The 24,289-nt window shown below is 33.6% G+C and overlaps 1 protein-coding gene across 1 annotated transcript in view; it reads left to right on the forward strand.

The window, feature by feature from the left end:
• Positions 1-24,289, forward strand: part of LOC145246697 (uncharacterized) — a 251,796-nt gene that overhangs the window by 220,542 nt on the left and 6,965 nt on the right. The window contains exons 7-10 of the mRNA XM_080108422.1: positions 7,509-7,603; positions 9,142-9,268; positions 12,042-12,172; positions 19,719-19,769. Of these exons, the coding sequence (XP_079964548.1) occupies positions 7,509-7,603; positions 9,142-9,268; positions 12,042-12,172; positions 19,719-19,769 (404 nt within the window). The remainder of the gene's footprint in view (positions 1-7,508; positions 7,604-9,141; positions 9,269-12,041; positions 12,173-19,718; positions 19,770-24,289) is intronic.

The following is a 24,289-nucleotide window of genomic DNA, read 5'->3' on the forward strand; positions in this document are numbered from 1 at the left end:
GACTGCCTGCCTATTTTTTTAGTCTAACTTAAATATATATATATATATATATATATATATATATATATATATATATATATATATATATTAGACTATGTTTCTTTGTGACGTCAACACGCGGACCAGGCATGTGAATTCCATGCACATGCTTCCAACACGTGTCGTGGTAACACAAGTCCCAGACTTTCTCCGTGGCCATTCTTTAATTTAATTGTTCCATTATTCCTGCTTCGACCTAAATTAACGAACACAACTTTCTTTTTACCGCATTCTTTTGTTGTATAAGTTATTCTAATCTGCATTACTCACTACAATGAATAATTCACTTTTGGCCTTCGGGTCAAGATCAAAGTGTAGTATCTGTTCCGGCAGATGCTGCACTTAAGATAATTTGTACCAGTCAATGGAGGGGAAACCCTCTATACTGGGACAATTATTATTTTTGGTAACCAGAGTGCCCCCTTTTTGCTTACTTTTAGGGGAGCTGGTTTTTACCTCACATTAAAAACGGCCTTGTGCCTAATTTGCTCAGTGGGGGAGCAAATAAATACCATCTGTTCCGGCAGATACTGCAAGCAAAGACCAGATGTGGGGGCAAACCCACATGCCTGACCTTTAACCAGCTCCCATTTCCCACCTCTCGGGAGCTGGTCCCCTTTTTCCCTTCCCCCTCCCTTCACTCCTCACATTAAAAATTGGCCTTGTGCCTAATTTGCTCGGTGGGGGAGCAAATAAATACCATCTGTTCTTCAGATGCTGCACTTCCATTTCTTGTTCTCTTTCGGTGGAGGAGAAATCCTTCACGACTGAGACAATTTTTATTTTTGTACCTTTTCTCCACGTTAAAAAACGACCCTGGTGTCTAACTCTGTCCCGTGGGGAGGCATAGTAAATAGGTACAATGAATAATTCACAACGCATTCCTGGAATCGTAGCTTAACTAACAAAAATGTATTCTTTTTTAACTTTTAATAACTGCATTCGACTCCAGAATTCTCCTTCAATAATAATATTCGATCTTAATTACTTCGTTTCTAATTAAAAACCGGAAGTAATATACAGCAATATAAAAATGTTCCATTTACGAAACGAAACTCCCTGTTTTAGTTTTAAATAAATAAGCAACTTGCTTACATTTTATACTTTGCAGAAATATGTAATAATTTATAATGTTTAGTATAAATGTTTTTACAATGGTTTGAACCTGTTTCTTAGAATTATAACAATATATTACTTTATTAAAAATTTATTGATTTCTTTATATTTTTTTGAAAAATAGAATAAATGTGTTTGCATCGCAGAGTTAAAAGCATCACTAACGCATTACTTTACAAGTCTAATCGTGCAGTTTACGTAAACACAATGATTGCTTCTCACATGTTGCGTATACTAGAGGGTGACTAACCAGACAATCGTTATGACTACACAGAAAATGACATAACCAAAAATATTGTGTATCCCAGTTTTGTGAAATTACGCATACAGGAAACATTCACTTTCTCTTTTTTTATTTTCGTTTAACCACGCTGAGTCATAGCAACGCATGGCCGGGTACTACTTCTATCTATCTATCTATCTATCTATCTATCTATCTATCTATCTATCTCTCTCTCTCTCTCTCTATATATATATATATATATATATATATAATTATTTTTAATACCTACAAATACTCTATCAGTGCAGGGAGTAACGATTACCGTCGGTCGGAAAATTCGAACCTAGACACGAAGCCATCTCTGACTCCATTAGCAAGGAACAAGTTCGCTCGGCCAAAGTTAACCACGGTGAGAAAATGTAGTTGAAATTAACATTTATATAAATCGTAAATGTCATACAAGAAGGCCGAGAGTGATCTTGTGATTTTATCAGCACGATGTGTGCGCGTGGGCTTAAATGGCCGATTTATTTCATTTCAATGAGCTCAACAATAAAAACCCGATTCTTAAAGGGGATGACATAATCATTACAATATTTATTTCTAATTTTCTTTTTTTGTTATATATATATATATATATATATATATATATATATATATATATATATATATCCCCCATTACATTTTATTTTCTTCCTTCTAAAAACAATTCTTCCTAATGCTAACCAACCATTTCTGTAAGGTCTGACGAGACCGTTAGATCGTAAACACGGTCCGACATCCGAAACATATGTAACCAAACAGATAAAACGGTAATAAAAATAAAACACACACACACACATACACACACACACACACACACACACACACACACACACACACACACACACACACACACACATATATTAATTCGTCGAGATTCAGTTTATATCATTATAGAGTCGTGATTCCAAAAGTAAAGTAAAAAAAAAAGAAAGTATTTGGATGACATCAGTTAAGATCGAAGCGGAAGCTGCAGCATTTGAAGCTGGGGATGTTACCACCGTAACAACGTGACACACATAGGAACTGATTAAAAATTAAAAATTAAAAATAAACTAAGATGAACGTACAAAATGTATAACAATGTTTGCAATTTGGACCCATTTTTGACCCCTTAAAAACTATTTTAACCGGTTAAAGACCTATAAAAGAACGATCCGTAAAAATCCAATTATTTGAGGCCCTTAGCACCGCTCTGCGACCTTTAGTTTCGGGGGGGGGAATAGAGTGTGAAAATATGGAAACAGACCGACATATAGCCTTTTATATATTAGATTTTTTAAATTTTTAAATTTTTTTTATTTAGAATATGTGTTTGGTTTCACTTTGATCATTTTGGGGTTTACGAAATAATGCATTCTCATTGGTTCGTTTCTGATGACGCTATTCCCGTAATAAAAACAAACTTTTCTAATGCATTTTGAAGGGACTGCGTTTTTCTGAATCAAATTTTAATAAATCCTAATCTGAAATCACTAAATTACAAAATATATAATAGAAGCGAGCAAGAGAGAGAGAGAGAGAGAGAGAGAGAGAGAGAGAGAGAGAGAGAGAGAGAGAGAGGTCCCTAGATGTAAAAGATCTTTTTACTCCAATAGTTTCTTCCCCAGAACCGCAAGACTCTGGAATTCCATTCCAGGTCCCTGCTTCCCCAACAGTACTGACGTGCAGAAGTTCAAGTGTAACGTGAACCGACACCTTGCTGCCCAAATCCCTACATAGTACCCCAGTAGTTGTTGCCCCTGATAGTAGCCCCCTACACCAAAGTGGCAATTTGCCTTGTTTGGGGTGAAAATGTAATAATAAAAAAAAAAAAAAAAAAAAGAGAGAGAGAGAGATCGGCTGTTGAGTCTAGTTTATCTCTTTCCTCGCTGTCGGAGACGCCTCTCCTTTCTCTATTCATCATGTAAACCTGTTTTTAACCTCCTTTCTCCGTCCTTTCTCAAACGATTGCTATTTTGTGGATTCCTGTCGACTAACATTTAAAGGAAGATAAAAAAAGAAAAGAATATAACGTATAAACCATAAAAAAGACACACAAAAAAGAATATAACGTATAAACAATAAAAAAGACACAAAAATGATACAAACTAATCTATACTGCTATATTTGTGTGTGCGTACGTGTGTGTGTGTGTATTGATATTCATATTTAAAAACCCTTTTTTTCTATTTATCCTAAACGAAAATACAACTTTGTTACATATGGGTCGTGAAATTGCATTAATCTGCAAAGGATCTAACTAATTAGCATATTCTTTTTAACATGCATTTTAATTAATTCCTTATTATTTTTTTCGATTTTCTTATGGGATGATCATCTTTAGTTAACTATTACTTGTAATTACATTCATGCAGGTATTCTACATGATTTATACTTGCGTAATATTTGTGCAAAATAGTTATATTAATCGCAAACCTCTTTCTATCTATATGTATGTATGCATATATATTTGTTTAAAAATTTTGCCTACCAAACTTCTGTCAATTTTTGGTCTACAGACATGAAACTTCATATATCGGTATTCGAACCTATGCGAAACTTTATATTTGGGTTTTAGTCCGGGAAAATCGGTGCGAAAGTGTGAAAATTTAAAAAGAAGAAATGAAATTTGCCAGGACTGCATTACGAATATGCATGCGTAACGTAATAGCTATGTTTTAATTTTTAACATTGAAGCAAACATGTCTTCAAAGCTCGGGCATTAACGTCAAAGGAAAAAGTAAATCGTAAGCTAAATGTTTTGGTTTTGATTCTCGGTGGTGGTGCACGAGTCATTTTTTTTTTTTACTTTTAAAAACATTACTATATTTTGTGTCCAATATAATAATAAACACGAAATCTTCATTAATCAAAATCATATTTAAGCGTATTTTACGACCGGGCAATGCCGGGCTGCCTGCTAGCATAAACATAAAAAGTCGGACCTCGAAGGTTTTTTCCTCCTGTATAGTTTCTGTTTGTACATAGTCCCCTAAATTCTTCCTGACTTTTTCCTTGGAAATATCAATCGCTTGTCCATTTATTCTTTGCCAATCAAATGGGTGAATTAATGAGTTTGACAATTTCATTTGGCAGAAGTCCAAAAAGAGGAATCGACGAGATCTTGATTACAAGTGCTCTTCGAGGTGTTGCCATGGGTAGCTATGTCTTCTGTGTAGATGTCAACAAATTAACTCTAGATATGATTTGGGAGATCATTAATGAAAATCAGGAAAGGTATTGAGCCCAGAATAGTTCCATATGGCATGACGGCGTTGGTTCTACGTGCTTCCGATCTCTGCCTATCAACAACCACTTTTATATACTGTGTCAATCGCTTTATTGCAGATTAGTAAAATATCAATATTTCACTTAATTTACGTCACAACAAAATGAAAATTATATCATCAAACGACTCCCTTAAGGTTAGTTATTTCCAAAAATGTTATTCAAATTCATACAATGTCTTATTTTGCAAACTTTACTTTTTGTTATATTTTTCTATCAAAAAATAATAAACAAAAACATATCCTAGGTATGAGCCTCATACAAATGATCGACATATTCACCATTTTTTAAAAATAACTTAAAACAACCTTTTGTCCCCCGAGGAAGTCAATTCTTTGATCTTAAAAGAAGTTATGGCTCTAGCAACATCAACTATGTTCCTCCACTAGTCATCCTTTGAAGTAAATTGCTCTCCTCCCTCATAAAGTCCTCTTTTTAATATTGACCAGAGATATTCAATGGGGTTAAGGTCTGGAGAACACGGTGGTCAGGTCATTAAAGTTTCCCCAACGAATTCCATAGATTCAAGGAAGGATGCAATCGCCCCAAGCAGAATGGGATGGTACATTGTCATGTATAAAAATAATCTGAAAGTGACGTGACAATGGTAGGTCATCTAGCCATGTCGACAAATGATTATCCAAAAAGGCCGTGTACGCATTGCTGGTAAGCATTACACCCTCTGGCGCTCGGAATGGTCCAACCAACTTATCCCCAACGATTCTCGGCAAAAAACATAATGCCTCCACCTCCTTGTTGGCCATGAACTTTGTAACGGGTCAGAGTTCCATTCAGGTTTCAAACTTTGGTCCATTTATCCGGACCGTCAAGAGTAACATGGGCCTCATCCCTAAATAGGACCTGTTGGAAATCCATTTTCATGTAATTCTGTGTCCAAGCCATTCGTTTTTCCCTATGTTGTTTGCGCAATGGAGACATTGGAAGAGGTTTGATATTCCTTGCAATCTCATTCAACACATTGTATCGGGCATGCCTGGATCTGGGAGCGATTCTAGCTTTTGCAAAAATGAAAGCACTGGTGCTGTTTGTGCTTCGGTTGACTTCCCCACGAATTTCGAATTTTCCGAATATCACGATCTTAAAGGTTTCTCCTGATGCCCTTATTTTTCTGGATTTCGTGTTCGGCTTGTTCAAGAAAGCAGCCAAGGTTTTTGGATCCCATTCCAGATCAGTGGCTAAATTTTTGATGGACAATCCTTCTGCGAGTCCAGCAACTATTTATTGCTTTTCAATAACCTTTATTCGATTTAAAAAAAATTTTTGGCATTGTAAGAGATCTGCAATAAAGCGATGGGCAGTAAAATTTCTTTGGTAATAAATAAAATGTCATAAACTTCATGAATTTGAATAAAATTTGGGGAAATAACTAAACTTAAAGCAACCCTTTGATGGTACAATTTTCATTTTTTACGTATATTTAGGGAAATATTGATATTTTACTAATCTGAAATAAATGATTGACGCAGTTTAAACATATCTGAGAAAAATAATGCAGCGGTTGAGAAGGCATTGTCAGGTATTCTATAGTTAGAAATTTTGTTTTTTCTTTCAGACCTCATCGAATGACTTTGAAATGCTCTAGAATAAAGCTCCTGTCAAGAAATTCTCTGATCTTCGATGATATTAGCATTAGCGCAGCAGTAGTTGACCTTGCAGGTCGAAATCCATCTTGCTTGTCATAAAAGATTTGTTTCGCTTGTTTATTGATATGTTAGATATTGGCCGAACAATGCCGAAAATTGTGCTGGTCGACGATTATTATGATCGTTATTAATATTTATAAAAATAGAATGTCAGATAGAATATTATCATCGCGAAATAAATGTTTGCAGATAAAATTATTTATGTCAAAATTTTTTGATAGAAAGGAATGTTAGTTTTCATAACTAGCACAAAAAATGTTAACTTGGTGAAAAAGAATGTTAGAACATGAACAAAAGGGCGAAACGAGATAGTTGAAAAATACAGGTATCAGTTAGTAAAGAGTTGGGAGTCAGACCCAGTTGGTAGTGATAAAGACGGTTCGTGGGCCATAATGGCTCCGTGTAGGGGAAAATATCGTTAGTAAAATTTAGGACCAGCGTTGCAGCTTTCCAATGGGGGAAACATCCGAAATAAAGTTGCCGTAAATATCACCAAGACTTTGAGTTGTACAAATCTTTATTTGCAGCGTTTCCGAGGATCCGTTAAATCAAGACTAACCAAAGATGGACCAGGTAGGTTTTCCATTAGCAGATGTAAACCCTAAGAAACTGTTATTGTCTCTGTTTGTCATGGGTGTTATATGTCATGTTAAGACAATCACTATCGAACCGTAAATATATCGACACGTAAATAAATACACATCATATATACACCCTCCATGTTATAGAGAACTCCACTATACGATAGATATACCTGAAGATTTAATCGTGAAGTGATTCCCACGAACGCTAACAAGCTAATGGCGCCTCAGATATTAGCGATATATAAATAATATATAAATAACTTCTGTAAGAGAGATGGCAGAGCATGGGGAGGATCTCCTAGAACTGCACTGGACCAGCAACATACAGCAGTAAACAGGAACAAGCGATTTCAGAAATGGCATATAATTTGTTAGCGTTGAAGCAGCCTTCAGCAGCGCGACGGCTAAGGTACAAAAAAAGCAGAAACACGAAAAATACAGGGTAACTTTAAGCATTGCTGTCTTTGGTGTACATGAACGAAGCTCAACGTTCTGTAACAAAAAAAGAGATTAATTTTTGATTGGCCCGACGATCTTGATATTTATTCATTTCTGATTCTGTTTTTACAGGTCATGTAGCTGCCAAAAAGAAATCGGGAGGCAGCCCCCTTGCGATTCGAAAGAGGAAGAAAGCAAAGTATATATTACTTATAGTCACTTTTATGGTAAATATTGTTATTCATATTTTTAAAAACTTTATTAAATGATCCTGAATAGAATTAGAAATAGCAAACATCTAAAGAATCACAATTAAAATATTGCCTTCTTGAAAAAAAAAATACATATATGGGCAGCATGTTTAGTGGGTTGCATGTTTGCAATGCGTACGAATAATGGGCTTGCTGCCAGTAAGAGATATTTAACTAAGACAAGAGAAACCACGAGAATTAAAAATATGTCTGATCTGGAGTTTCGGAGAATTTGAGTTTTCTTTGGAAAAGTTCATGTCTTTTTAAACGAGTGTTCATGCAGAGAGATTAAGCCTTTGGAAAAAGTGATGTCCCTTCAGATGCGAGACTTCCTGTTGTGGCTATAATCTAGTTGAGTTTTTCTAAAAAAAAATAATTACCGGCCAGATACGCATTGAATTTTAATATTCACAGATAAGGCTGTCATTATCTCAAGTAGTCTTTCAGGGGTAGTCTCATCTTGCAAAAAAAACTGTGATTATATATATATATATATATATATATATATATATATATATATTCGCGCATAAGCCTGAAGAATCCTAGAGTGGATGAAACGCGGAATATTCAGTGTAGCTTCATCGCCATATACATTTTATAACTTACTATATATATATATATATATATATATATATATATATATATATATATATATATATATATATATTGCAACAGAGAAGCGGTCAGTCAGTTGAGTGTGTATACCTTTTGAAGTGAGTTGGCTGTGTAGGCGTCTCACAATTAGTGTGATATATCATTTTTACTATGAAATTATTTAATAATGAGCATCATGAGATTACACCAACATTAAATATGTTTTAAAAAGAATGACTTTGTTGTCATTAAGTTTAATGTTTCATGAAATTATTTAACAAAATCCTTTTTTTTTAATATTAGATTTTTCGCTTTAAAAACCTGTAGTCTATAATATGAAGGACAGTTGTCTGCGTGTATGTGTGTAAGTTTATATGTCCGACTAAAATTGGAAACATCCAAAACAAACACCCACAGAGTTGGCATTTTCTTGATCGGATAAATAATAGCTCAAATTTAGAAAATAAATTAGTGCAGATTTTGTCCGGGGAGGTCCGTTTTTCAGCCATTTGATGTACTGACTAAAAGGAAATAACTTAATTTTTTTAAATCAAGGAGTTAACTAATTTATGTTCACGTATTCCTCAAGAAATTTGTAAAAATGATTTGCTTTGTGTATATCTAAATTGGCTGCGCCGGGAATACATCGGGTAGTCTTGCTAGTTAATCACAAGCGATAAAAATAACAGTCAATACGAAAAAAAAAATCGCTGTTGAAGCAAAATGTGTTCCTTTTGTTTGTTGTTAATTGTGGGGTGCCTCAAGTGTATTTGATCCTTATATTCTATTGTTGATTTAATTACAGGTTCACCTTATATTGTTACTGACACAAATCGATACTTTATACTTCAACAGTGACCATTTATATATTTATGTATATAATGTTACAATATTAGAACCAATCTCTTTTGTTTTCCTAGATGATGTTGGTTGCCATTCTATCAATTGTCTACCCATCGACCACCCAAAGACAACCACTAACCTCACTTATCTTTCCGAATGTGCCATCCAATGTGCCAATCACAAGTTTTTTGGCTATGCACTCAAGTAAGGAAACTTTCTACATTTTACGCGCATCCGTTAAAAGAGGAATATCGTTTCATATACACCGTAGTATCCGCATTAGTTCGACGATAAATACGAATATCCAATGTTATTCCAAATTCAGTTCAATAAAAATCACAATATTCACCTGATTAAGCTCCTTTGAATTATCATTTATTTCGAAGATTACAACGCTATTTAGATGGGTTTAGTTTTACCATGACGTGAGCAGATTGACCATAAGTAAGGTTCATATTTTACATCAAAACCTAAAATACTAGCGAGGCATTTAGAAGCTCATCGATTGATGGAACCAAGTTATACAGAGGTCGTTATTGCTATGAATAAAGATTAAGAAAACATTTTTTTCAATTTTAAATTAGGAAAAACCTTTGCACCGATCTGATATCTAGAAACCCGTTTTAACGTGAGGACAAGGGCATTACTATTCTGTACTTTCACCTAACAATTTAATAAACCACAAAATACTGTAAAAAAAAAAACGAATTTAAATTGAAAAGTCTACCTAAAAAATGACATAGCCCATAAACTGCAGAAGTATCAATAACTCTAGTTCAAACATTAAAATATACCCAGTAATAACACACACTCCTAAGTATTCATATAAATAATAAAATATTGGGTAAACGTTACAGACCGTGGCAAGAGCAAAATTCGAGAAAAAAATCTATATAGACATCAAAAAGGTCGTATGCTGTTATTTTTGTTAAATATAAATAAATAAATAAATAAATAAAAAATCATTTCGAGTTAAAATCCATTTCGTATTATTTAACTGGAAATTGTTCCTCAGTTATTAATATTTAACAAGAACAACAGTGTCGCTTCTGACTATAGACCGTGTATTTTGGTAATAGTATGTCTTTACAAGCTGCCAAGAACATCACTGACAATTAGTATATGCAGTTCACTTGACTAATGATTAAGATAAATAAAAACATAATTATTACGAATGGCCACCAGTTATCAAGAGCTAACTCAACAACTAATACTTCGAAATGAAAGCGAAAAAAAACCCATGAAGTAACGAATAAAATATATTTACATAAAAAACTAACGTAAAATACGTTCAAATATGATATTTTAATTTGTCCAGATTTCGTATATATTATTACAGAGTTGTGATTTCAAAAGTGAAAATAAAAGTATTTAGGTGCCATCAGCTAGAATCGAAACCGAAAGCAAAATTGTAGCATTCAAAGCTGGTGACGTTGCCACTGAACCACTGCGACACACATATGAACTGATTAAAATTAAATATACACTAAGATGAATATAAAAAATGTATAACGATTTTTACAGTTTTGACCATTTCAAAACTATTTTAACCGGCCAAAGACCCATAAAATAACGGTCCGTGAAAAATCCAAACATTTGAGGTCCCGAGCTCGGCTCTGCAACTTTTAGCTTCAAAAGACATAGAGTTTGAAAATATGAAAACAGACAGACAGACAGTTCTTTATAAATTAGATTTCACAGAAATGTAAAATATACTTTAAATGACCAAAGTTTGTTGAGAAATGTTAAAGTAATGAAGTAAAGCATCAGAAAGTTCTTATATATATATATATATATATATATATATATATATATATATATATATATAGAGAGAGAGAGAGAGAGAGAGAGAGAGACTAACAAAAAAAAACATATTTAACATATATTTAAAATAGATAGATACCTACGCTCTCCGCCAAAAACAGCACACACAAAAGTGCCTGCTCATTGGCTGATTAGGAAGGGTGCGGCGGAAACTAGAAAGCTGATTGGCTAACTAAAACACAATAGATGGTGCGTATATAAAAACGCAAAACAACCACAAAATCCTACCATAAAGCCTGATGACTCCTAGCGTGGATGAAACGCAGAATATTCTGTGTAGCTTAATTGGCATATATATTTTATGACTTACTATATATATATATATATATATATATATATATATAATATATAGACTTACAGTCCTGTTTCGTTGTATCACAACTCATCAGTGCCGCTAGACTAGCATCGCTCCCTAGCCAAGGATTGAACCTAAAACCGTCGTGTTGACAGTCGGCAGTTCTCCCACTCGACCATGAAAGCGACGCCCGTAAATAACTCGTCGGAATGTCTATTTAAATGGACACCCGCCACCACTTTTATGGTGCTCAAATCGTCTGTTTGTAAACAAACAACGAGCTTCGAATTTTTCAGCCAATTAAGTAGCGGATGAGATTATTTACGACAGTGCTCTACCCAAAGAGGGGGGCTTAAAATATATTTGTAGTCATCGACATACGCGATTCTGTGATATTTTTTCTTTTCACTCCCTGAGTGCTTGTAAAGAGGAAAGTTATCTGCCCTTTGTTTATTTTCTAGTCGTCCCAGATTTTGGGCCGTATCATTTGTAATTAATATTATTGAAATATTTATTTAAATATTTTCACATGCATAAAATTAAGTTATGGGCGTGGCTCAGAGGCGAAGAAATGAAGGCGGAGAGTTGTATGTTTTTGGTTTCGATTCTAGCTGCTGGCACCCAAGTCATATACATATATAAATATTTTTACTTTTGATATCACTACTATATATTAAGTTCAATATAATAATCGATAGAGAATTGTTTCTATAATAATAAATACGTACTCTGCATGAATTAAAATATCATATTTAAGCGTATTAATGCTTAATTATGATATATATATATATATATATATATATATATATATATATATATATATATATATATATATATATATATTGTTTCATTTCATAGTGCCACCTGTGGTTGTGAGAGGTACTACCTTAGCTCTTCAGACCGGTATGATGAATTGTGCGATGTTACATGTGACTGGGCCCCTGTACACAGATGCGGAGGTAGCAACGTTGTAGCGGTCTACCGGACAGGTACCCCTTTTATATATCTACATTCCATAAATAAAACGTCCAGTAAATTGCTTTAATTTCCAAATATTTATTTATAGGATTGTAATAAGAATTTTAAAAAGTGATACAACATTTGTAGACAACGATTACACTGCCATTGTTTTGAGAAGATTCCTAATCTTACATATCTTCTATCATAGAAGAAGAAAATGTCTATTTACATGAGCAGCTAAAACTTTAAAAATACATTTCAAATAACCACAAAATCGGTATTTTTTATTGGTGTAACTCCTGAGAAATAAACAATTAACGCATGCATGCACGCGCGCGCGCGCACACACACACACACACACACACACACACACACACACACACACACACACACACACACACACCATTTTGTATTTACCAACGAATGAAGCTTTATATCAATAATAAATAGCTTGAATTGAAAGCCATGTTTTATTTCAGAAGAGTTTCCGATAGGTAGCTATTCTGTACAAGTCCTTGAGATGAAGATATTTTGTGGGTTACTGTTCTGTATAAGTCTCAGAATTTATAATTTTGCAGGCAAAGAGCAAAAAATCAGTGACATGAGGCGTATTTGTGTATTTTAGTTTCAAGAACCGTCGACAGATCTCACTTGTCAGCCAAAGAACAGGGGTCGATAATTCTTCCTTTTCTAAAAGTGCGTGAAAGCTTAAATTATATTTTGCTACACTTTTATACAAACTTTCTGTACAAAACAAAGACATTATTCTTAAACCTCTATAAATGTTTCATGTTTGTTTTTTTTGTTTTTTTAATTATATTTTGCTACATTTTTATACAACCTTACGAGGAAAAAAATTCTAAAAAACAATCTATAAATGTTTCGTGTTTTTAACATATTTATTATTTCATTTTCAGTTATGAATCACTCATTGAAAAAAAAATTATATTAATACATTAAAATTATATTTTGATACATTTTTTATACAATAAATGTTTCAATTTTCATATTTTTGCTTTATTTATTTTGTTATATATTTTTGCGTTTCCGTAAATACTTGTTTATATTTGAGGTCCACATAATGACTGCTAGACGTCAGTTCTCTTTCGAAGAACAGGGGATCGATAACTCGTCTCTATTGCTAATATGTCACTGACATGCAGAAGTGCCAAAGATTTTCTCATGTGGACACGAAAAATTACGTGCGCGAGTGCTAAAAGGATCAATATTTTTATGGGGCATGTCTGGTTTCTGATTGGTTGCTAGTAGAACGTGGCTCCATTTGATTGGCCAGTTCTTATCGCCAGTATCTATAAGTATAACCTTACGATTTGTTTTTATTATACCCTTACTTTGTATAAAAAATATTGCAACAATATTTTGGCTAAGTTAACAATTTACTGTTTCCATGGTCTATCTAATGTTCGAATGTGTTTTTATTGTTTATTTTCTTTTGTTATTCCATGGAGTTTCTGTTGATTGGTTCGGCAAAAATCTTCATAAACCATTCTAAAAAATGCAAACTTTCAGATATTTTCACACTAATTTATATCTATTGATCATCGCTCTCTTGCTCCCTCTGCCCGACCCACCTAGCGCTACGGTCCTGGGTATGACCTTAAACTTTATCCGATGGTAAGGCCCCAGCTTGCGGGCTTTGGGGAGTGTGGTGCCACCCTTTAATTGCCATTGCTCCCAGGTCCACTCTGACCCGGACTGATAGTACCTGTTAGGGTCCCAACAATGGGTTCAATAGAAACCGACTTGAAAAAAAAAAAATATATTCTAGTAAAAAATTGTTCTTCAAAATCATTGGATTCGGCATTAAATAACCTGAAAAAGGTTGATATGCCGTAAACAAAAACAACCCACCAACCTACCGCTACCAGATCAGCTAGTCTAAAGATACCGGCTTCTATGACTTAAATGCACTGAATATTGATGTAATTGTATTTTCCTTTCCCTTTACAAAAAACTCAACCATGTCCTGCAAAGCCCAAAACAAAAACAACCATTTTTCTATACCACAACCCACAAGAACGCACCAAACATCACAAACTTTTATTAATTACTAGCTGTACCCTGCCACACGTTGCTGTGGCTCAATTTGGTGCAATGGAAAATTCTAATAAAAAGAGAAAATGCATGTTTCTTATATTCTTAGTACAGCAATCCACTCCAAAAAGTTAAAAAAAAAAAAAAAAAAAAAAAAAAAAAGCAAAAATGAAAAAAAAATGTTACTCTTGCAGAAATAGATCCTGATCCTCGGGATTACCGTCAATCATGGCTTGGGCTCGACCAACAATCAGTGGATAAAGCTGAACGTAGCAAAAATGTTGAAACGCTAAATGTTTTTTTTTTTCTGTATACAAAAATGTGAGTTAGTAATTGATATTTGAGTGATGGGGGGAGGGTTACTATACACAGATTCGAAAAAGTTGTCAAAAACAAATAAATGAAAGGTAAGGTAAGTTATGTTTCTACCTAACTGGATAATTTTTTAGTGTTTTTATGTAATGTAAAATGTTTAATCGGCTCGAAAAACAGAAATGGTTGCAGACTCTGTTGAATACGTTAAGTTTGGGAAAGTAAGTTGAAAACTAAAAGCTATACAATACAGTGTCAAAAACCCACCGAATATATGTTACCATGACATAGGCTGACATAATCGGTGGGTTTGTGACAGTATTTTGTATAGTTTTTTAGTTTTAACTCACTTTCTCAAACTTAACGTAATCAACAGTGTCCGCCACCATTTGTATCTTTCAAATACACCGATAAACAGTTTTTCGAGCCGACTAAACGTTACATTAAATGAAAAGGGTTTGTATTACTAAACACAGATACAAAGAAGTTGTCAAAAAATAAATATATAACAAATAAATGTTATCAAAGGCAAGAAAAGTAAGTGTTCTACCTAACTGGATAAGATTGTAGTGTTTTTATGTAATGTACAATGTTTAATCGGTTCAAAAACATGCAGTGTTTATCGGTATATTTGAAAAATACAAATGGCGGCAGACTGAATCAGACACATTAAGTTTGGGGAAATTTTGGGAAAATGAGTTTAAACTAAAAAAACTATACAAAATACTGTTAGGAACTCACTCAATATATGTTACTGTGACGTAGGCTGACATATAATCAGTGGTTTTAAACTTTTGCTCGATACAGGTGACGACTTTTAAGAGTCCCTTTTAGTGATTACCTGGTTTGAGAATATTTGTACAACTAAACGGCAAATCTGCTCCAAAAATCCGGTATTATTTTACTTTAAGGCCCGTCTCATGTTCGTATATAACGAAATATTTTATTGTAGATTTTGGTATACTAAAAACGAATCTGCAAAAAGAAAGTTTTCATGATATGAAGAAATTACTTTTTCGAAAAGTGGGTGATCACTTTTCAATTTAAATTTAACTTAGAATGAGCACCAACTTTCTGACCACCTGAGAGAGGGGCATTTTTCTGTGTGTTTCTTGGCTAAAAAGGTTTTTGTTTGATTTCTTTTGCATGGTAATAACCCCTGAACTCTGGGACTATTTTCCATTTCACAGCCGTAGCCTTCGTTTATGCTACGCGCGAGCATAAGCGAAAGCTGTTTAGCCAATAAACATGGGAAAAGTTCCACCCTCTCTCAGCTGGCTAGAAAGTGGGTGCTTATTTTAAGCTAAATTTACATGGAAAAATGATCACCTACTTTTCGAAAAAGTAATTTTTTCATATCATAAAAACTATTTTCTTTACGACGGAAACGGTTTGCAGATTCGTTTTTAGCGCACTGAAATTTACAAAAAAATTTTTTTTGTTATATACGAAAATGGAATATATTATCAAAAATCCGGGAGAAAATAGTTTTCAATAAAAACAGCAAATGAATTCGATAGAAAAAAATGGATGCTATTTTTAAAAATTTTTCTGTGTGTTTCTTGGCAAAAAAAGATTTTTGTTTGCTTTCTTTTGCATTTTGCAATTTAAACAGGTAATTTTAAAGGATTTTCCAAGGGTAAAAAGAAAGTCCCCCCCCCAAAAAAAATCGTGGCCACAAAGTGGGTGATCATTTTACGTTAAATTATTATGGAAAAGTGATCCTCCACTTTTTAAAACTAACATTTCTTCATATCTTGGAAACTACTCGTTTGCCTTAATTATAAACGTTATTTTCGTTTCCAGCGACCCCGAAAACCTATAAGAGTGGTAATTTTAAAGGAATTTTCGAGGGTGGAGTAATTCTTCATATTTACCCCCCTCCCCCAATAAAATAAGAAATTAAGAATTAGACAAATTTATTTTAGGTAGGCTTCGCAAGGAAAGCTTTTAAAAATAAAAAAGTAAGATAAACAAATGATGCTAAGTGGGTGCTTATTTTAAGTTAAATTTATATGGAAAAGTGATCGCCTACTTTTCGAAAACGCAATTTCTTCATATCATAAAAATTATATTTTGTGACGGAAACAGTTTGCAGATTCGTTTTCAGCACACCGAAATCTACAAAAACTTTTTTTGTTATATACGAACGTGAGACGCACGCATGGAAAGTTTTATCAAAAATCCGGGAGAAAATAGTTTTCAATAAAAACAGCAAATGAATTCGCTAGAAAACAATGGATGCTATTTTAAGATAAACAAATAATGCAAGTGCACTTACCGGACCGCGCTATTTTTTAAATCGTATTTCCAAGTTTAATTAAAGTTTTATATGTTTTTTTTATTCAATTGTAAGGTTAAAGTACAATATATATATATATATATATATATATATATATATATATATATATAATTAAAAAATAGGGATTTTTTTTACGCATCTATTAATTAGAAAGTTAAATGTAATTCGAAAGTCGTCCACGTGTGGTGCACGTGAAAGGCTAATTTCTACCGGAAATGGCGAATAGTCCCGCAGTTACGAAAAATAGTTTTATTTTATTAAATATATTTTTTATGATTTGCGATCTTAATGATCTTAATTTATTTTAATAATATGCAAACATTCCTTTACTTTACAGATAAATATATCGAAAAACAAAAAAAAAAACTCAAAAAGCAAGCGACAAACTTTTTTTTTTGCCTTATATAATAAAGAAAAAAATGTGTAAATTAAAAAATTTGGAAGATAAACAAATGAATTATGTTTTTTTTGTTTTTTTTTACTTATCGAGTAAACAGAAAATGAAAACTACTTCGTTTCGTTAATTCGTGGCTGTGAAATGAATCGAACCGGAAGTTCAGTTTTATCAACAAAGCAGATTCGCACTAACGGTTACAAAAATATATTTATTTTATTTTATATTTTAATAATTCGCGAGGTAAATTTATTTTAATAACATAAAAACATCCGTCGACTCTAAAGATGGGTTGTCTGAAAATTTCAAATAAATTGGTAACGTAGAAATATGGTTTTATTCACTTTTAACGAACCAAATTTACATTTTTATATATATAGATTATTTTATATATAATGATAATAATTTTTATTTATTATTATTTTATATATATTTTTTTTTACATAGGCATCACCACATTATCAAGGCCAAGAGGCCACTCAAGGATAAGGGTTAAAGAGTGTACAGTAGAAATTGGACAATATAGTAATCATTAGTAATGAAAATTTGGTAAATTTGATAACTTATATGGAACGGCTCATCAAGAACTTATTTACGTTAGACTTGAAGACAACCATATTGTAGTCAGCCGGAAAGCAGGAAAACGGAAGACAATTCCACAGGCGTGCAGTTCTAAGAAAGAAGCTTTGTTCATGGAATCTACGTTTAGGTTTAGGCACAGATAAAGAGTGGGGGGAATTATTGATAGTGTTTACAGCTAGACGAGTGTTTCTTGTGAAAGTTTGGCGAGGGGGGACCATATATTATATAATAATAATTTTTTATTTATTATTATTTTATATATAGGACGAGTGTTTCTTGTGAAAGTTTGGCGAGGGGGGACCATATATTATATAATAATAATTTTTTATTTATTATTATTTTATATATATGATAATAATTTTTTTAAAGACAATGCAAAACATGAAAACTTTTGCCAAAATGATTGAAACTGAAAAGGGTTGGTATGCTGCAGAAAAACAAAACAACCAAACTAAACACGGTGAATAAATATTTGAAAATATAAAGAGCATGAAACATAGAAACATTTTTTTCTAAAATTTCCGCATTCGGCATTAAATAATCAGAAAAGAATGAGATGCCGTAAAACAATGGTCGATGCAATTGACTGCGCATCTACAAAGAAAGCAATCCGTTGGCGGAGGATGGAACCCGTGGTGTCTGCAGATGTGCTTGTAGTGGCTGAGAAGGATTTTACTATGGAATTAAAAGACGGTTAGCTACAATAATCGCTTTTTACCATTACTTGCACTAAACAGTAGGTTGAAAAGGCCCGATTCAATCAATTGGCAGCTCACACCAAGTCCCGTCATATAGAACCCCTAACATGTTTCGGAATTTTTTAGATGAGGATTGATAATTCGTATTACTTGGATCCTACGGATTGTTCTCATCTTGAGTGTTATTTGCACAACGTTTTAGTCAATATCACTTTCGAATTTCTTCAGGTGTTGAACTCGGTAAACTTTCCGTTGAACTCGGGGATCTGCTCATGTAGTAATGTTGTTCAGGAACCAACACGTTGTATCCTCAGTCGCAAAGCAGACACGAAAAACACTCGTTTAGCTGAAACTATTATCAATAATTTCCCCCATTCTTTATCTGCGCCTAAACGTCGTAAACGTAGATTCCATGAACAAAGAACTGCACGCCTGTGGAACTCTTTTCCGTTTTCCTGCTTTCCAACTGACTACAATATTGTCGTCTTCAAGTCCAACGTAAACAAGTTATTGATGAGCCGTCCCCTTAAGTAATCCAATTTACCAAATTTCCACTACTAACGATTACTACGACATTTTCCCATTGACTACTGCACACTCATTAACCCTTATCCTCGAGTGGCTTCCAGGCCTTGATAAGATTCTTTGTAAAAAAAAAAAAAAAAAAAAAAGAATAAAAAGAACTTCAACTCGCTTTTCTTGTTGAACAGCAGCACTTATTTCCTCATCCTCTCGTTAACGCTGTGACGTCCCTCACGGGATCGTCTTCTCTTGCATCATTCACGCCTCTAACATGATCTCGAACTTTATTCACTCCTCTAACGCGATCTTTTTAAAGTCTTTTTATTTTTGCCTCACGGTAACGTCATTTCGCATGCGTTTGCATCTGCGCGTCCGCGCTATGTTACACTTAAAGTTAAGGTTCAAGCCTCGGTGCGGGCGACACTCAAAATAAAATTGCAAATTATTTAAGAATTCTATCCAGTTAGAGCCGATGAAACGAGAGCATTCTATCACAGTTTATTAACTAAAAGGTTCCGTTAGAAATTCTGTTCAGCTTTCCAAGTTCGCCGGAGAGATTCCCGAATTCGACAAGATATACCTGAAGAAGGTCAGAGGTTACATTGGCCGAAATGCTGTGAAAATAACACTCAAGATGAGAACAGTAGTCCGAATAATTCAAATAATAGCATGACTTTTATTTATTTTTTTTTTTACTATTTCTATCTCAGGTGTTCAAAGTGCAAGCAGTGATTATGTACAAAAATCAAATTCCTTTAAAGGTGAGTTGAACATTTTATTAATACAAATCATTAAAACCTAATAATGACATTCAATAAGCATACACGATAGAAGCATTTTACTAGTGTTAAGACGATTAATCGGAATCGGGAATCGGAAAAATCGGAAATTTTGATGGTATCGAAATCGGTATTGGAATCGGAAAAAATGTGTACCTGTTTCCGATGCCAGAAACGATTCCTTTATTTTTATTTTATTTTATTTTGTTTTAAACCAAATCTTCCACTGTTGATAGTAATAATAAAATAATAAATATTTATTAATTTCAACCTACCAGTAAAGCTTAAAGCTATGAATTACCCCCCCACACACACACACAAGTGTATGTTTTACGTTTTGAGAAAATATATGCACATTTAACGGGTGTTTTTACTGTAATCCTGACAAAATAACAATTTTATAGTTAAATATTTAGAGATTTATAAAGAATCGGAATCAGTAATTGTATCGGAATCAGGAATTTAGTACGAACTCAGTAATTGTATCGGAATCGGGAAAATATTGGAATTGTCCCATCACTACATTTTACTATAGAATACCGGTGTTATATATCGTGATTTGCGCTTGGTGGGAAAGCTTGGGGGTGGGGATATGATTTTTTTATAAAACGAATATTCTTTAAATACAAAGAGTTTTGTCATAGCTTTCAGAACATTATTTTGCAAGGTAAATTTGAAAATTTTAGAAAACCAATTAACAAATGATCAAACAGGAGCTGTAGTTTGTGAGACAGCGCGGGATACCTATCTTGAAAATGTTGCTGTCAAACCTGACATAGTTACATTGAATAAGTCATAGAGAGTTGTAACCTTGGTTGAAGTGAGTGTCCCTAATGATGGAAGTCTGAACAGAGCTGAAAGGGAGAAACAGACAAAACAGGTCTCATGTATGATATGAAAAGAAACTGGAATCTTACGGAAATATCAATCATACCAGTTATTATAGGTGTTACAGGGCTTATGAAGAAGAACCTGAAGTCCTACCTAACTAATATTCCTGGTGAACTAAGTGCAAAAGAGATCCAGACAATTGCACTTAAGGAAATAACTAGGATACTAAAAAGAGCTCTCGGTTGGTTTCAATAAAAAGCAAGGCAATGTTGGCAACTGTTTTGGCTGCTCCATACCCAACGTTAGAACCTTCAAAGGAAGAGAACTAAAAGAAAAAATTAGAAATCACGCTCTTGCGCACTGTCCAAGAGAGAAAAAGCAGTGGTTGGTGCACCATCTTAGATGAAGGAAATCGAATTATTATCAGACCCTATCTCCACCAAGGTGATGGTTATGTATTCGATCGGGTTTGTCTGTCACTATGCTTTTTGTATGCAGCATAGCGCCCATATTTCTTGACCAATCGTCACCAAACTTGCTCAAAATATCAGCCTTAGTCTAACTGAGAACTGATTTAATTTTAAGATATCTAGGTTAAATGCCAAGATCAAGACCACGGAAGAGATAACAGGCACACTTTTGGCAATAAACTCAATTCTGTTCATCGTAGAGACACACTACCTGACCCATATTGTAGCCAATGAAGTCCCATACTTTATATGACTTTCATCTGGAAAAGTTCCGCCATGGTCGCATTTTTGCAATTCTTTCAAATGTGCTGTATGCAATTAAGACTCTTTAATAACACGGTGCAAAGTCTCAGCTTGATCAGATAAATGTTATTTAAATTATCAACGTTTTCATCGCATAACTTCGGGAATATTTAATACAGTATGGATATGTAACGCACTGAAAATACATGGCTCATTCTTACGTACTTGTTAAATAACGCATCGAGTGACAGATAGTCTCTCATTAAGGCCTAACTAAGTCAGACATCGTGATTGATTTTCTTTTCATTGATTAATCTTTATTGATCTTTTTTCCGTTCTCTCGAAAAACTCGTTATAATTTATTCTATTAATATAGCAATACTCCTATGCGCAGCCATTAATATGTACACTTATAGATTAAATTTTCTCTCTCTATATTTCAACGGTCGGTCTCATTGAAAACAATTTTATTGCACATACGATCATCCGTACATAAAAAAGTATCATGTTCAGTTTATTTGAGGTTATTTTCTGTATCCGTGTTATTTTTTGTCAATTTGCTACTTCAAACTTGCTTGCTCTGTTTTGCGAATATAAATATTGTTGATCTTAGTTAATATTTTATCCGATGATTTAAAATTGCAATATATGGTGATTAAGCCAAGTCTAATATTGGTTCGCTGACAATAAACTGTATATTAATAGCATATCTGTATTGAAAATGTGTGTGCAAGGACCCATCACATCATGCTCACTTTTGTGTGTATATTTTCGCAGCAACTCATTCTTTTTACCAATTTTTCTGGATATCTTTTCTATTCGCCGAGTGGTCTTTTTTTATTTCAGCTGGCATGTTGTATAAAATGACGCCAGCAACAATCACTCCATATGATAATCGGATGCACCGATAGAAAGCGCTTGAGAGGAATATGGCTGAACAACAACTTTTGGACGACATTTTATGCAACATGCCAGCGTAAATAAAAAAGGCCGATCGGCAAATGGGAAAGAAATTCAGAAAAATCGGAAAAGGAATATATATATATATATATATATATATATATATATATATATATATATATAATATAATATAATATAATATATATACACACACACACACACACACACACACATATATATATATATATATGCTTATAATATTTTAAAAACTAATGTTAACACTTATTGTTATACTTACAGACACTCAATAACTGGTGTAGGAATTATTAATTGCTGTTGACCGGGAAATTCGAACCCAGTCACAGAGTTGGCATTTACTTCGTAAACTAGTATCTTACCTCTAGGCCACCGGCAATATATGCAAGGATTGAAGGAAATTCAGTGCTTAGATATATCAAATCGGCGAGAAGACAGAGTAAGCCGTCACGCACACACACACGCACACACACACATACACATATATATATATATATATATATATATACATATTTGGAAAAAATGGTAATTAGTAAAACCTGAAGAGAGTGCTCAATACTATTCAAGAGCAAGTATGTGTTTTATTTTTTATCACCGTTTTATCTGTTCAGTTACATATGTTTCGGTTGCCGGACCATATTTACGATCCAGCAGGCTCGTCAGACCTTACAGAAATGGCTATTATTATTTGGAAGAACGATTTTAAAAGAAATACGAGAGAGAGAGAGAGAGAGAGAGAGAGAGAGAGAGAGAGAGAGAGAGAGAGAAAAGGAAAAAAGAAAGAAGGGAAGAGAAAATAAGGGGGCGTAGATCGACAATAATTAAGTTTTTAAGTTTAAAACACATTAGATTGTAGTGTGTGTGGGGGGTAGTAAATTCAGCTAGGCGTGGGTGAAGATATAGTGATATAGGGAGGGGGAGAGGAGGAAATAATAGGGAGGGGTAAAGGGGAGGAGGGGGAATTTCAGTTTTAGGATTTAAGATTTAGCTGTTTTTATTAAGATTGTTTAGCTATACACTGAAGTATATGAATTGATGGGAGGGAGGGAGAGTGTGTGTGCGTGTGTGTGTGTGAGAAAGAGAGAGAGAGAGAGAGAGAGAGAGAGAGAGATAAGTCCAAACGTACGTCCGACAATGAATTGTTTTAGGCAGTTAAGAGTGAATACACATGCCAATACACACACACACACACACACACACACACATATATATACAAATATATACATAAATACACATGTACATATAAAAATATATCAACATACATACACACAACCACATACGCACATACAAATATATACACAATGAACGTGGAAACATACATGCCCATAAATGCACAAACATGCACACACCCACATAAACGTATACACACATACGTATACATATATATATATATATATATATACATATATACATATATATATACCCATATATATGCACAAATACACATACTTACATACATATATGTATAGACACATATCTCCAGTAAGATATTGGTGTATATATATACATACGTACATACACACACATGTACACATGCATTCATACACTTATATATTACGATACATATCCATAAACATACACACACACACACATATACATAGATATGTGTCTGCTTATATTAAGTAAATAAAGTAAAGTTAGGATAGATAAATAAAAGGGTATAGTTAATAATAGGAGTTTAGCTAGACGCATGATAAAATGTTCCAATATATGTTACTTGTTTAATATTTAGGGGTCTGTATGGATTTGCCTGCATACATACGTTCACCCATGTATACACATACATACACACATATATATACACACCAACATCCAGAAGCACACAGACGTCTGTATCTATGCCTATGTTCACATATAGACGTATGTGTGCTTCTGGGCGTTGGTGTATATATATATGTGTGTATGTATGTGTATACATGGGTGAACGTATGTATGCAGGTATGGCTATATCCGGATACATAGGCATGTATGTGTTTGTATGTACATATCTATGTATGTATATATATATATATATAATGTCAG

Source organism: Euprymna scolopes, chromosome 24, assembly GCF_053919585.1.
Source record: "Euprymna scolopes isolate OS-2025 chromosome 24, ASM5391958v1, whole genome shotgun sequence".
In the NCBI taxonomy this organism is placed as follows: Eukaryota; Metazoa; Mollusca; class Cephalopoda; order Sepiida; family Sepiolidae; genus Euprymna; species Euprymna scolopes.